Source organism: Vanacampus margaritifer, chromosome 2 (genome assembly GCF_051991255.1).
Source record: "Vanacampus margaritifer isolate UIUO_Vmar chromosome 2, RoL_Vmar_1.0, whole genome shotgun sequence".
Taxonomy (NCBI): Eukaryota; Metazoa; Chordata; class Actinopteri; order Syngnathiformes; family Syngnathidae; genus Vanacampus; species Vanacampus margaritifer.
In genome coordinates this window covers 42,319,547-42,334,649 of record NC_135433.1, presented here as the reverse complement: position 1 = coordinate 42,334,649, position 15,103 = coordinate 42,319,547, and the positions used below count along the sequence as shown (strand labels likewise).

At 38.5% G+C, this 15,103-nt stretch overlaps 3 protein-coding genes across 4 annotated transcripts; 2 read left to right on the top strand and 1 right to left on the bottom strand.

The window, feature by feature from the left end:
* The first annotated feature begins 669 nt into the window (after window positions 1–669).
* Window positions 670–3,730, top strand: prdx1 (peroxiredoxin 1). The gene is made up of 6 exons (XM_077556565.1): window positions 670–804; window positions 2,095–2,210; window positions 2,355–2,508; window positions 2,599–2,721; window positions 2,896–3,026; window positions 3,409–3,730. Exons 2-6 carry the CDS (start codon window positions 2,105–2,107, stop codon window positions 3,489–3,491), a joined length of 597 nt encoding a protein of 198 aa, XP_077412691.1. The 5' UTR covers window positions 670–804; window positions 2,095–2,104; the 3' UTR covers window positions 3,492–3,730.
* A 156-nt stretch (window positions 3,731–3,886) lies between these two features.
* On the top strand, window positions 3,887–6,922 carry zte38 (zebrafish testis-expressed 38). 2 transcript variants are annotated; one of them, XM_077556564.1, is made up of 12 exons: window positions 3,887–4,566; window positions 4,744–4,888; window positions 4,962–5,025; window positions 5,471–5,507; window positions 5,592–5,612; window positions 5,702–5,728; window positions 5,817–5,884; window positions 5,972–6,120; window positions 6,213–6,436; window positions 6,567–6,615; window positions 6,678–6,718; window positions 6,788–6,922. In XM_077556564.1, the coding sequence occupies exons 1-12, from the start codon at window positions 4,519–4,521 to the stop codon at window positions 6,836–6,838; spliced, it is 924 nt and encodes a 307-aa protein (XP_077412690.1). In that variant the 5' UTR covers window positions 3,887–4,518; the 3' UTR covers window positions 6,839–6,922. The 2 variants fall into 2 exon arrangements, with proteins under 2 accessions (XP_077412690.1, XP_077412689.1); XM_077556563.1 differs by having other exon boundaries at window positions 6,678–6,922.
* On the bottom strand, window positions 6,875–15,087 carry aldh9a1b (aldehyde dehydrogenase 9 family, member A1b). The gene is made up of 12 exons (XM_077556562.1): window positions 14,961–15,087; window positions 14,576–14,785; window positions 13,262–13,407; window positions 12,997–13,126; window positions 12,730–12,864; window positions 11,534–11,730; window positions 9,523–9,663; window positions 9,251–9,439; window positions 8,907–8,994; window positions 8,638–8,779; window positions 7,552–7,664; window positions 6,875–7,447 (listed from the first exon to the last, which is right to left on the bottom strand). Exons 2-12 carry the CDS (start codon window positions 14,742–14,744, stop codon window positions 7,353–7,355), a joined length of 1,545 nt encoding a protein of 514 aa, XP_077412688.1. The 5' UTR covers window positions 14,745–14,785; window positions 14,961–15,087; the 3' UTR covers window positions 6,875–7,352.
* Window positions 15,088–15,103: the final 16 nt, after the last annotated feature.

Genomic DNA, 15,103 nt, shown 5'->3' with positions numbered 1-15,103 from the left:
CATCCTTATTGAGCTACATTCTTTACTCTGATACAGTTTTTGTGAATATGATTTACTGATGAATTAATCCCTACAATTGATGTATTTCAGAGTACCATATCTATCATATTTTTCTAATACTTTATGCTGTCATTTTCATTAAAACGACAACAACTTTCGGAGTTCACTCCAAGACCTTTTTAAATGGTCTATTTCTTTGAAGGGTTCTTCAATCAAGACCATTGTTCGTTGGTTTAATCAGCTGATTTTTGTTCCTTCTTTTTTTTTTTAAATCTCAGTCATGGGGTTTGTCTGTGTGACCCCTCCCCAAATAAATAAATAAATATTATCACAATTGATAAAAAAAGAAGAAGTAGTAGCCTAGTTACATGCCCACAGTTGTACATTTTAGAAAGGCAGGATGTCATTTTTGTGTGCGTGTTTGTATTGCAATTTGTTTCGTGGTCGATCATCTGACATTTATTTGCGATGTGGGATTGGGAACAGCAGACTATCAAGAGCACTACATGAATTGAAATTTTGGATTTAAGTCTTGTATGTAAATTGTTTGGCTCCCTAACCTTTGTCATTAATCTGAAGTGGTTTCAGGGTCCGCACAAAAATTCCTGGAAAAGTGCAAAGTCATGCTGTCTGTGCTCATAACTGGAGTGGATAGGGAAGTGCATAACCTGAGATCCCGTTTCTGAGGCGTAATCTCGCGGGAAGTCGTTTGCTATATAAAGTGCTCCATCCCTTTGCGCCTCTTCCTCAACGTTTCCTCCTGAAAACGCGCTAGCGGTGAAGTCAAACCAAGGCTGCAACAAGGTATGTGTTGCAAATATTACGAACAAACGCCATCTTCTATAGTTACAGTTTATATTAACAGTATTGCTAGGAGTTATTGCCGTATTGTGATGTTTTGTTGAGGTTTAAGGTTCAACAAGTAATTTTCGGCAAGAACATGTTCAACTTGAGAAACAAGTTCATTTTGTTTTTATAGTAGTTAGGAAAGCCTCATTTAAAGTGAAAGTAATCCATTCCTGCTCCGACGATTGTGTACGTTTCATTTTCATGGTCGGTGTCTTTTGCAGCTAAGCGAACTTTATCTACACAAAAACGTACTGTACAGAAGGATAAGGAATTAAATGAGTGTATCTATCTGTTACAAAATCTAACCAATTAACGTTCTTATTCTGTTTCCTATACATTAATTAATCAAGCACAAGACAAGGAAATGTATTTCATTAGTAGTATTGAAATCGTGTACCCTCTTAAATAATGGGCCAAGTCATATTTAAAAAAAAAAAAAAAGCCCAAACTTTGTCCTCAGGATGCTGGGCCACATCTGCTAAAATCGGCTACACCCTTAGTTAAGCAGATCATTAATTTTTTACCTCTGATGTTAAATTATTACTACATATACTACTTGTAATACTATTAATCAATATTTTTTTTCCACTTTTTCAGGGTTTCTTTTTTTAAACAAAAATATTTAACGCTAATATTTTAGGAGAGTGATAAAGTGTTTCAGTATTTACAGGATCAACTGCCTCTTATTGTTTCTCAATGTTAAAAGTAGCACAAATCAATGGTCATCCATTAGATATGTGCTGTACTAAAAACAACAACAAAACAATGTAATGGTTGATTTTTGATTTGTCTAAAATACTTTCTAAAATTGACAAGTAACATTTATTATGTACATGTATGAATAATTTCTAAATGTACAGTACACTTTATATCTATGTAGGCACTGGCCCAGAGAGCTCCAGCACCTGTTTGCCTAGGATGATTTTTTCCCCCACTCCATTAATCAATTTATATTAAAAATACAAATTAACTCAACTGACCCAAGTGTTTTGACATCTGGCGGGCATTTATTTGAGCCCTTGTGAGAATTGGTCCCCTCACTAATTGCTGCCCTTTACCTCGTTCGTTAAGAGTTTTTTTTATTGACTGTGATAAATGTGTTAGAATACCCAAGTACATATACTATTGTAGAAATAATTTTGCGATGGGTGCTGTTTTTTTTGGGGCTTTGGCTTTGGGCACAAACTGTGCCATACATACCGTTACATAGACACAGTTTATTTATGAATTTTGTCTACTGTCCAGTTACCGAAAGATGGCTGCAGGCAAAGCTCAAATTGGTAAGATGGCTCCAGATTTCACATCCAAAGCTGTGATGCCAGATGGCCAGTTCAAGGACCTCAAACTATCCGACTACAAAGGTAGAGCTTCATTCAGTGTTCGTTCAATGTCTCATTCAAGAGATGTATTGCTTTGATGCCGCTTTTCTCTGTAAAATACATAAATATTAATGTTGCCATCGTTGCCACATGCCGCCTGAATCCTTTGTTGCCATGTTGATCCAGGGAAGTATATTGTCTTCTTCTTCTATCCACTGGACTTCACCTTCGTGTGCCCGACCGAGATCATCGCATTTAGCGACGCGGCCGACCAATTCAGGAAGATTGGCTGCGAGGTCATCGCTGCCTCTGTTGACTCTCACTTCTCCCACTTTGCATGGTATTTGATCAGTAAATGATTATGTTAACACCTGCTTGTTTGTCTGTGGCGTCATCAAATGTTGACATTTTCTGTTTGTGCTTTCGTAAGGACCAACACTCCACGTAAGCAGGGTGGTTTGGGCCCCATGAAGATCCCACTAGTGTCAGACACACGACACACCATTTCCACAGATTACGGTGTTCTGAAGGAGGATGAAGGCATTGCCTACAGGTAAGTTGACAACACAGGGCCGTGCTAATAAGAATTGGTCTAATTTCCATTGATGACACACTTTGGTGAAGTGGAATGTGAAAAGGATCTATTGCACTGGGTGGTGTTATACTCTTAGGCACTAGCCAATAAATGTTTATAATATGACATTTGAAGAACATCTTTGTATTTCAGGGGTCTGTTCATCATTGATGACAAGGGGATCCTGAGACAGATCACCATCAACGACCTTCCTGTCGGACGTTCTGTCGAGGAGACCTTGCGTCTGGTTCAGGCTTTTCAGTTCACTGACCAGCACGGAGAAGGTAAATAATTACTGCAGGTGTCCTTTTGATTATTAGTATGATCTCAGGAAATACCATAATTATGTAAATATTTACACCTCTGACTTACATTATATATCAGAATATTTGCTCCCTATCAACCACATGTAGTTGATAATTCACAGTCTACTGGTCTCAATACAACTTTGCCATAAAAAATTAGATGTCAAGGGTGAGGCTCTAAGGATCAAGGTTCAAAATGATCATCACCTCACCGTAGGGGATTTCAATAATTCTGAGTATCAAACCACATCTTATTGCACTATTGTTTGCCTGTTATGCAAACTGTATGTATGAGTAATAGTTAAACATTTTTAGTCTTTCATGTAAGCATCTGGGACTCATTATAAATCTTTATTTTCAGTGTGCCCAGCTGGCTGGAAACCAGGAAGTGACACCATCAAACCTGACGTCCAGAAAAGCAAAGACTTCTTCTCCAAGCAGTGATAAGACCAAGGCCATAATCTGCTGCCTGCTCTAAGAGATTTCATATAGATAATGTTTGCAGAATTATTATTTTTTAAATATTTTGTTTGTGGAAGTGTTGCTAGGTGACAGTTATAGTCAGCCTGTTGCATCTGATTGTCTTGAGTGTACCGATGACCAAGGTGTATTGTTTAAATGTCTTTGGTGCCATTTCTTATTATAAAATCAATGTACTGTACCTGACATTATGTGGGAATGAATGATGGCTCACTGGTTGTCTTTTCTTCTCATAGTAAGCAGATATTCTTTAAATGTTAAAATGAAGTGCTCCCTTATCCTATAATTGATGTATCACCTCCTGTTGTAGTGAAGCAACCAGTCAAGTCACAAGGGTGATGTCATCAAGCTTTCTGTTTCGCTATGACACACAAAATTATCACATTTTAAAAAAAAAAAAAAAAAAAAAAAAAACATGGAGGCAAAGTGTCCAGAGTTGGAAACTTGCTTCTGTTATACTGTATACTGGTTTCTCTTAAGTATAGCCTATAAGAAAAGAGAGATGTGTTTCTATTTGTGTCATATTTTATTTTTAGTTTGAGAAATAAAACTGTAAAATACAAAAAAAAAAAAATGTTTTTTAACAGGTGAGAGGGAAAATAATACAAATAGAAAATAAGTTTAACAGGTGAGAGACGTTTGACTGCAACAAAAAATTAAAGAAAAAAAAAATCGAACTCAGATTTTTTTTTTTTAAATGAAGCTCTCAGTGACCACTATCTTAAAAATATTACACGAGTTTAATTCATTTAGTTTAACATAGCAAGCGGATACTTGATGGCGGGAAACTTGCTCATTTACGGCTAACTAAACGTGCCTCACATAATTCACTGAAGCTATTTGAAGCAGAAGCTGATAGTGACGTGAATTTGTGCTTTATCGTGAATTTGTGATATATACGGTAGCTAATAGTCTCGTTTATCTAGACTCGTCATAAGTAGAGCTAATTAGCATTAGCAACACCCAGCCGAAACTCGTGAAAAGAACGAAGATGGCAACAGCAATGTGCATCGAGAAGAGCAAGAATGATACTGATGAGGTTTGAAAAATAAGATACAAGTCAACTTTCTTAGTTTGAACGACATATGAGTCAATATATGTATACAGTATTGGCCTCTGAAGGCTGTATTTGTTGTAACTGCTCCATCTTGTGGCTAATTGTACATTATACCTTAACTGTTACCTCATTATCAAACGTGTGCTCTGAACTTTGAAGTGGACTGGATTATTTCCGAGCGACTTTAAGAACAAACAGGGGTCCCTTGTCTTCGTCAAGCGAATGATGGCGGTGGCCGTGTCCTCCATCACTTACCTCAGAGGCATTTTCCCCGAAGAGGCCTACCGCTCTAAATATTTGGGAGGTGATCACCAACAGTTAATACTGTAGATTTTTTTAACAGTACAGTATAACCAACTTGTTGCTGTTTTCAACAGATCTGTGCATCAAACTTCTGCGGGATGACTGCAACACTACTGGAGCCAACAAAGTTGTCAAATGGTGCTCACAATAGTTCCACTTTTGTAATAAGTACACACATTTTACATGATGAAAACCCTTATGTGACACCACCAAACCAAAATACTGAAATTACAATCTATTTTCAATTTAGTCACAAATGGACTTACTTGCAGGAAGTCACTATTCACTTTGCTGTTGTACGAATGGCAACGGGTGGATACGCATTTTTATTGTACATTCTGCCATAGCTGGCACACATAGCATGAGCAAGATATACTTGGAATTCTTTCAGGCAAGATATAAATTGGAATTGGCCCCAATGATGATCTCTCACGGCACCCTGGTTGGGAATCACTGCTCTTGTTCGTTTCGGCCCTGGTTTACAAGGAGCAGTTGTAAAAATGGATCTCGATTATGTTTTGTTTTGTAAACTACTTTTTCATAGCCTCAGTGATGGTTTAATCTGAATAATCTTTTTGTTCAGGTTAATGGGCTGTTTTGATGCACTGGAAAAACAATATGTATGTATATAAAGATTTCAAATATTTAAAAAAACAACTAATTTCTTATCTTGACTGTTTTGTTTTATGTTGTCCTCTTAACAGCTTCAAGTTGTGTTCATTGGAGTAAGTAATTCAATTCAGCGAAGACAGAAATTACAGCTAAAACACCAAATACTCTAGCTGCCACTGACTAGTTTTGTTGTGCAATCTAGGTGTACAGAAATCCTAATGAACCTAATGTAAGTTCTCTAAATATTTACAATTTATTTCCAGAGTTTAAGGTCAACCTAAAATAAAGATGTTATCTTTTTTTCTTTTTCTTTTTAGCGCATTATTGAGTCCTACAGTTTCAAGTTCAAATACACCGAGAAAGGCCCAGAGATGGGCATATTTAGGTTTGGCACATTTTGTTGTTTTCGCTGGTATTGTTATAACTCGGGTTGAGTCGGGGTGAACTAATAAAAAATATTGTGAAATCACAGGAACAATGGTGTTGAATTGAAGGTCACAATGGAAGACACCAAGACAGCGTCTGTGTTGCTGATCAAGAAGCTCTTTCTGCTCATTCAGAACCTTGGCGTCCTTCCCAACAATATCCACCTGTCCATGAAGCTCTACTACTATGACGACAGTGAGTTATCGAACATCTGAGTCGAACCAAATGACAATCCGCAGACATTAGCGTTTGACTCGCAATCGTCCTACGCACTTCTTTTTCCCAAGTTACTCCAGCGGATTATGAGCCGCCAGGCTTCAAGGAGGGCACATGCGAAAGCCTGTGGTTTGAAGGCACGGCCGTGCACTTCACAGTGGGTGACGTCCGCACGACCTTCCACACTTTTGAAGTGCGAGTGTCTGCTGGCAAAAGTCGCCTGGAGCAGCTTCAAGATGAAAGCCATCTGAACGACAACAAGCAGATGACCACTTCAGGGAAAGAAGGCAACGAGGTGGGAGTAGTTTTAAGTGCAGCCGTTTATACACACGGACATAATAGTTGGTGAAGAAAGAAAAATATGTGTCGTCAATTTAAAACACATTTCTAAACAGTGAAGCATCTAACGCCAACTTCGATTACAGGGACCTGGCAAGATGCCACCTGCTGATGTTAAGCAGTCTTCTGGAGATGGTAAGTTGATCTGCCGCTGACATCTATATAAAGTCATTCACTCTAAACTTGGCTTCATACAGAGTCGGCACAGTTCAAGCAACCCACAATACCTGTGGTAAAGGTATGCTGCATTCAAAGCACTGTCACGCAACGTACCGGCGGCAACGTTGAGCTCACCTTTGTGTTTTAGAGAAAGACGGCACCCAAAAATGAAGCAAGAAAGAAGAGAAGAAGACTTTAAGTGTGAGATTTACCAAAATGATAATCAACACACTGATCACAAAATTGTTCCTCATTTTATTTATACAACATTGAACACCGTAATCTTACATCATTGTATTTTGTTCAAGCTTTTTTTCATGTTACTTATATACTTCTCACAAGGCACTCAATGTACCATTTGTAATTGGAGCCGTGCACAGTAAGTTGTTCTGTGAATTTGCGTGTTCATAAATATATTTGTTCAGTGAGTGTTCAATAAAAAGTCTTAAAAATATTAAAAGGATGTTTTCATGCATAAGAATGAACGCCAGCATGCAATATATGTGACCAAATTAAAAATCAGTTCTTAATATATTAATATTTGTCAGTCATTCAAATATCTCAGGAAGTGCAAAACTATTTGATGGCTTATGGCTCGCTCAACAAACATTCAAAGCTTAAAAGAAGTGTGTGCATCCCCTGCGTCATATATTGCCTTACTTTACTCATAGTCATCGTTCCAATACTTATTTTTTCCTATTGGTTGCCGTTTCCTAGAAGAGGCTGTCAACGTCCCCCATCTCCACGTACACCGTCTTCAGCTGCGAGTAGTGTTCAATTGTCACCTGGCCATTCTCCCGCCCTATGCCTGGTCAAAACAGGGAATATTTAACCGATCAACACCTTTGGTTTTTTTAGATCTAAAATTGGTAGTGGTTTGGGGAAAGCGTAGCGATTCAGACCAGAATATACCTGACATTTTGAAGCCTCCAAAGGGAACCTCCACAGGAGTGATATTGTAGTTGTTGATGAAACAGGAACCAGCCTTGAGGTGTTCAACCACGCGGTGGGCACGCTTCACGTCCCTGAACGAACGGGTGAAAAGATTAGGAAAAAAGTAAAAGTATGATAGACTCGTTATTTTTTTTGTACAGCCTATAACTTTTTTTGCTTGCACCCGTTTATTTGGGGTACAATTCTGCTGTCAGCCACTAGATGGTGGCACAGTATTATGGTTTGCACCGTGTATTTGAAAGGAGAACGGTTACTTTATTTGCATACCATCAATATTCTGGTTAAGGACAAAATTCTGGTTTCTGAAAGATTCGGAATAACCTCTTTACATGCATGAGTAGACACAGTAACTGCTTGTATTTCAAGTAGGTAGCGTGCATATGCGTGAGACAGATTTCCAGACAAGTACTTTCTATACTCATAAGACCAAGATTCCTTGTAAATAGAACAAGCGCAGAACACAAACTAATGTCTCGTTTGATTGAGAAACCTCGATACGCGTATGTAAGACGAAGAATTCAGCTTAGAAAAAGGGGTAACGGTAAGTCAGGGGTCTTATTCGGGTTTTTGCGTGTTTACATCTTTCAAAACCGGAATATTGCCAATACAGTATTCGGGTTTTGAAAGGACTTATTGACTTTATTTAAACATAGTCACTGAAAACAGGAAGTATTTCTAGTACAGCCTATTTTTTGCTAAAGATGATTGAATGTAAAAAACTAATCCTGCTTTTTACGCCTAAAGAAAGACATATTTGGGTATGATTTGGTTACTGTAAAGACATGGGGGATCAGTACAGTGTAACACTTATATTTTCATCTGGAACATAAACCCTGCGATGGAGGGGGATTTACTACATATAATTTAAAGTCAATACCATTGTCAAATCTTATCAGATGAAGTTGAAATTTCTTGTTATGTTGGATTCAACTTGATTTCATTTTATCTATAAACATTGTAACTGTTTACTTGAAGGTGACAAGGTCTCTTGGTCAATTTTTTTCTCCTCTATGCAAGAGACATTGTGTTGCATTCAAGCCTAACCTGGTGAAAAGTCCTGCAGCTAACCCCATGGTGGTGTCATTGGCTCGCTGCAGCACCTCCTCTTCTGTGTCGAAGGACAACACTGACATGACGGGACCAAAGATTTCCTCCCTTACACAGGTCATGTCATCTCTGCAGTTGGCTAGAGGGAAAACAACACGGATGAGAATATGGACAAAACCCAACAGACAATAATATTTAATAACACATGCAGAAGCCACTAAATCACTGTCACATTCTAAACCTAGGCGAAAACATACAACGCTTACCCAGTACACATGGTTTCATGTAGTATCCATGTCTGAGGTTCGGGTCTGAAGGGACAAAGGGCTCCCCCCCACACAATACAGTGGCCCCCTACAAACAATGAAAAACAGTCAAACAAATATTAATGTTGACATTCTGATACTTTTCTTTATATAGTGTAGAAAACGGTGAGTCAAGTTGGACCATCTTTATATTTGCTAAAGTTTAAATTATTGTAAATATAATGTAAATACAAAAAAGGAAAAATACAATGTTTTTTTTTTTAACATTTTTGTGATGACACATTGAATTTATGTGGCTAGTTGTCACTTGCCAGGATAGGATAAACAACAGTAAGCAGCCATACCTCCTTCTTCGCTTGATCCACAAAGGCGAGGACTTTGTCCAGATGTGGCCGGCTGACCAGCGCTCCCATTTTGGTACTCTCTAATAGCGGGTCGCCAATCTCAATGGCCTGGGTCCTTTTGACAACTTCATCCACAAACTCTTGCAGAATATTCCTCTGGACAAAAACTCTCGTGCCATTGCTGCACACCTGTGATATAAGGAAACGAGCACCGACTGACATGACGTAGTGGTTTAATTTAGTGATATGACTTTAAGAGAAGCAGATTCTACCTGGCCTTGAGAGAGGAAATTTGCCATGAGAGCACCCCGTACAGCGTTCTCGATGTCACTGTCCTCAAATATGAGCAGGGGGGACTTGCCGCCAAGCTCTAACGTCACTGGTTTGACCCCTTTGGATGCCATTTCCATAATCTGTGGGATCACATGGAAAAATATTAGTGCTGTCAAAGTTAAAGCGTTAACTGATTAATTAATCACAAAAAATGATCGCATGAATTAACGCAGATTAATCGCACTATTAACTCATTTACAGCCATAAATTAATTAAAAAAAAGATTATTAAAAATTAGGGGCGTCAGGTGATTAACAATTTTAATTGTAATTAATCGCATTACTTCACTAGTTAACTCACGATTAATCACAAATTGTATATCTGTTCTAAATGTAAAAATCTAGGTTTTCATACTCTTATTAACAAAAATAGAAAAAAATGTTAAACTAATAGAAATAGTTTAAATGGATTTTTGACGTTTATAGCCATCAATGGCAGTGAATGAATAAAAAAGAAAACATTATTAAAAATTTTGGGTGTCAGACGGTTAAAATTTGTAATCAAAATTAATCCCATGACTTCACTGGTTAACTCACAATTAATCACAAATTTTACATCTGTTCTAAATGTACAATAAAAAAATTATAGGTTTTCATACTCTTGTTGACAAGTGGGGAAAAAAATGTTAAACTAATAGAAATAGTTTAAAAAAAATTTTGACGTTTATAGACGTCAATGGCAGTGAATGAGTTAATTTTGACCATAGATTATCCCTTAGCGTGACAGCGGATAGCTACGTTTAAGGTAGCAGAAGGTTGTGTTTGAGCAATAAGCATAACTACATGCATTCAAGTAAAGCATTTAATAAATGTTTGCGTATCACATTTAGAATATTTGTTCATGTCAAAATATTGGGGTCATTTTTTTCCCATTTTAAATGATGCAAGAAATTAACTGATTAGAAAAAGATGAGGATGAGCGTGTGCAGTGGATCAAAAAATGTTGAGGACTTCCTCATAACATTAAATGTAAAAAAAAATTAACATGTGTGTCATGAACGTTGCTCTTCAAATTTGGCAGGGAAAAATGTTGATAAAAAAAACTTTTTTATTAAGTGATTAATCAAAATTCTAAGATGTGATTAATCTGATTAAAAAATTTAATCGTTTGACCGCTCTAAAAAAATACACTTGTTTGTAAAAAAAACTTTTTTTTTAAATTTTTTTTTTTTAAATCTTTCAAAAGTAAGAAAGTGGCATTATCAAGAACGGCTGGTACCAAGAGTGAAATCCCACAGCGCAGGATTGCTCCTCAGAATGTAAAGCAGCCCTCTTTTAGTATAATTTAATGATTCCATTTATTAAAAAAAATATATTTATAGGGGATCATCTACATACATGAACCAACATTAAATCGTGATAGTTTGCTAAACCGTGAGGAAAAAATATTGCGATATTGATGTATTAAAGTGACCTATTTTGAAATATTTGGGTACATAAAAACTACGTTTTCTATTGAACACAATCAATATTTTATATAGAAGAAACATGTAGCATGCAAAGTTCAAATAAATAAATGTTAACGTTCTCAATGCACATTATCAACAGAGCAAAGGCATCCGTGTTTGCACAGTGTATTGCTCCCACCCTTTTCCTCCGCGTGTAACTGCTCACCCCTCCCCACTCTGCTCGCCGAGAAAGGGAGGGGGGAGGGGGATGCTAATTGAAGGCAACTGACTTCAAAGGGGTGGCTGGTTTACTCAACTATACATCCAAGCAGCCGATCATATTGTGCCCGCTTTGACGTTGGTTCTTGCATCGGTCAACATTTCAAACATGAGACACCAACAGTATAACAGCATTTATCGAAAACCTACTTTCCATATTTTGCTCTGCGAGTAGACCCAATTTCCCATCATTTTGTTTTTATCCTGTCAACTCCTTGAGGGCCCAACACACACACACACACACACACACAAAAATCCCACACTCTGTACAATGTTAAACTCACTTTCTGTCCAGTTGGCACACTCCCAGTGAAGGACACCTTTGCCACATCAGGGTGGTGGCAGAGTAAGCTGCCGGTCTCCTGCCCCCCCTGCACCACATTGAAGAGTCCCTCTGGAGCTCCTGCTTCAGCAAAGATCTCTGCCAGCATGACCGCCGTCACAGGCGTCACGGGAGATGGCTTGAACACCATAGTGTTGCCTGATTCGTGAAACGTGAGAGAAGAAAAAAATAGCTTACATGCAGGTAAAAGAATATTAGCACCTGCCTAATATGAGATAGTATCTAATATTATCTTCATATATACAGTGGAACAACAAAAGTTTAAAAAATATATAAAAATCCCTGAGGATGTACCATTCTGAGCTTTGGTGGTCACATTTTCTTTGCAATTTTGGGGCCATTTTAAGTCGAGAGCAAGTGGCAAAATGGCCGCCCCATAACTTGGATAAAAACGAGTGGACAAGGTAACAACAATCAATCACGTCTAACCTGTTTTCTTAAGGTAAACTGTGTTTGGTTGTTACCTGAGCCCTAAGCAACTGTGATGTCATTTTAAAGCTGCTCTTGGTAACAATTTACCCCCCAAAATCTTTACAATAGCCTTTTTATGTGAACATTTAAGACTGTAACATATTTTAATTAGTAGATTAACAACATAGCTGTTTACAGTGGGTACTCCGAGTCCTGCAAGCCTCTGGCCAATAGTTTTCAGACTGGATTTGGGTTTTGAATTTCTCGCCCTCTGTCTGCAGATGTGAGGTCATGTCCGCGTTGTGTACTGTACATGACAGTTTCATTTTCGGCCCCAGGTGGCAGTAGCAAAATTTCATTTTCTGCATTTGAGCCGACAAGTGGCAAAATGGCCGCTGCCTATGATAGATTAGAAAACAGGTGGATTTTGCTGCTTAACTCATATTCCATAAATAAAATATTAATCAGAATACTGTGTTTAGACTAGCGGGGCTGAATAAAACATATTGTAAGGAAAATATTTGGGTTGACTTCCCTTTCTTGAGAGACAAAATGTCAAATGTTTTTTGACGACAACAGTTTGACCCTGAAATGGAAGAAGGGAAAAATCTATTTTCAAATCGGACATCCACCGGCATTGTGGAAATGATTGTGGTTCCACTTTACTGCATCACCATCTATAGGTCAAACATATTTTCTGGGGAGTGCTTCGGAAGACTCCCATACCGCAGGCCAGCGCTGGGGCTGATTTCCAGGCAGCAATCTGGAAAGGATAATTCCAAGCACCGATGCCAACGCATACGCCCAAAGGCTCCCTGCGCGTGTAGGCGAAAGATCCACCTGGCAACTGCACATGCTGACCTGGACAAATTCAAAACACGACAACATAAAGAAAACACTTCTATTACGTAAAGAGATAAATGTAACATGTCATGTTTCTTGTATTCCTTGAACTTCTAAAGTGGTTAAAATCCCACGTTGAGGTACGCTAACCTGCAAGAGTGCTGGACTGTCCCGCATAGTACTCGATACAAAACCGTGCGGAGTCCACATCCAGGCGTGCTTCTGTGATGGACTTCCCATTGTTGACTACTTCCATTTCAGCAATCTCCTCTCTCCTTTTCTGTGTGCGTCAAGCAAAAATAATAGATGAAACACAGACTTACAGACAGAAGACAATTATATATATTTTTGTATTAATCTGTAATAAAAAGGTGTCCAGACTACATTGAAGGCAAGTAACAAAACATAAACACACCTCAATGGTGTGAGCAGCTTCTATCATCACCCTTGCTCTCTCCATCCCGGACATTTTACTCCAAGGGTCAAAAGCTGACTTGGCTGCCTCTACAGCTTGGTTGACCTCTGATGAACCACATGGCTCCAACGTGCACAGGACGCGCCCTGTAAAATAAAGTCAGTTGACAGCTTGTCTGTGTAGATTCTCAGTCATCCAGATCGTGGTAAGATGCAAAGGTTGAACTGAGGCAAGGAGAGTTTCTTTTTTGTTTGTTGATGATTCAACAAACAAGAAAAGTCTGGTAGCCTTGATTCAACATTCGTGGACAAAGTTCAATTCTTACGTCAATACAAATCATGTCGGTCTTATAATTAGAAACAACCTCTGATTATCAACACATGAGCTTATTGAACCTCTCAAATTGAATTCAGAGCCTGTGCAGCCCATGATTCAATAACTTGAAGGGTTAGGGTACTATGGATGAATCTCTCTCACTCTCACTCTTCTTTTACTACATTTCTTGAGTTGAAGGACGTTTGCAGGGATCATTCTCGGTGCCGCCACAGCATTTCATCAGATTGAAGTCTGGACTTTGACTGCGCCATTGCGACACATTGATCCCCCGAGTCTTTCTCTTGTAAATTTGCTGGCGGTGAGATCACTAGCCTTTTGCGTGACCCATTTGTGACTCAGCTTTTTCTTGTCAGACAAGCTCACATTTGAATCGAGTCTATTTTGGTCTATTGATAAATTAATGGTTAACTCAACTCAAGGTGCTCAGGTCCTGTGGGGGTGGGACGCTAAACATGGCTTTGGGCGTTATAGATAAATATTTCCTTCAGACGGAACAAAACCAAGCCGTGTCGTCATATTTGTTTTAAAATTAAGATGTGTTTTCCTGGAAACTTATTGAAAGCAATCCTTTTCACTGTGGAACAATAAACTTCAAATTGTTTTGAAATGCTCTTTTAACACTTGCCAGATATTTGGGCAACAACAACTGCGTCACTAAGATCATTCCACATATCTTTCCTCTTTGGTGTGAGTTAATGAACACCAGAATGCTCCACAGCAGCAAAGCAACCAGTTTCTAATCTAGCTAATCACGTCCGTCGATGATCAGTTAACCAAAAGTACCCTTCTAGTAGCAACTTCTTTATTACCATGGAATGCAATGCTGGTGTTGCCTTGCATCGGGTGATGTGAAAATATGTCAGAAGTTTAAATGGAAAGAATTAGGATTTTCTTTTCAGAGTTATGATAAAGGATCTTCTCTGATCTATCCGTCAGAGTTGCATGCTCAAGTGATTTGTTTTGAATGATTTTCATTACCTGTTGCAGGTTCGAAGACGTTCTCCCCACTTTTTCTTTCTTTGCACGGTCTTCTTTTTCCACCCCAAAAGCTTAGCGGGGCCGTGATGTTCGCATAGCCCGTAGAGAGGCTTCGTACTGCAGCCGACAGCGGTATCGCCCGCGGGAGTACAGTGATCCTTTGGAGCATATTGAGCTTGGTGGATCCACTGCTTTCAATTGCACCGACAACTGCAAAACACATGCAGTAACTTTACACAGTCAAGTGTCAACTCACAAGAGCAAGTTCACATTTCAACGTGACACAAACTGACACTAGTAGCAAGCAACAAAAGTACTGTAAATAGAAACATTTTCACTTCCTGTCATTATATTAGTATGTTTCACTGTTTGGAGAGAAACTTACCATGAGACTATGCTGACACGAGGCGTAAAATCAGTGCAACTTTGTTAAAAAAAATTCAGTTTACGTTAGCCTGTTGTGCAGATTTAACTTGGAGGCGGGACATACAGAATACGTCACTGTACGTGTGATACGATTGGATACCT

Bases quoted from the DNA above. Each gene is read 5' to 3' on its own strand.
- aldh9a1b (XM_077556562.1), bottom strand. From the start codon at position 14,744: ATGCTCCAAAGGATCACTGTACTCCCGCGGGCGATACCGCTGTCGGCT. The intron at 13,408-14,575 runs GTAATGAAAATC...TTTATTTTACAG, and splicing joins CGTCTTCGAACCTGCAACAG to GGCGCGTCCTGTGCACGTTG. The intron at 8,780-8,906 runs GTAAGCGTTGTA...TTTTCCCTCTAG, and splicing joins CATGAAACCATGTGTACTGG to CCAACTGCAGAGATGACATG.
- zte38 (XM_077556563.1), top strand. From the start codon at position 4,519: ATGGCAACAGCAATGTGCATCGAGAAGAGCAAGAATGATACTGATGAG. The intron at 4,889-4,961 runs GTGATCACCAAC...TGTTTTCAACAG, and splicing joins CCGCTCTAAATATTTGGGAG to ATCTGTGCATCAAACTTCTG. The intron at 5,026-5,470 runs GTGCTCACAATA...CTTTTTGTTCAG, and splicing joins GCCAACAAAGTTGTCAAATG to GTTAATGGGCTGTTTTGATG.
- prdx1 (XM_077556565.1), top strand. From the start codon at position 2,105: ATGGCTGCAGGCAAAGCTCAAATTGGTAAGATGGCTCCAGATTTCACA. The intron at 2,509-2,598 runs GTATTTGATCAG...TGCTTTCGTAAG, and splicing joins CACTTCTCCCACTTTGCATG to GACCAACACTCCACGTAAGC. The intron at 3,027-3,408 runs GTAAATAATTAC...CTTTATTTTCAG, and splicing joins CACTGACCAGCACGGAGAAG to TGTGCCCAGCTGGCTGGAAA.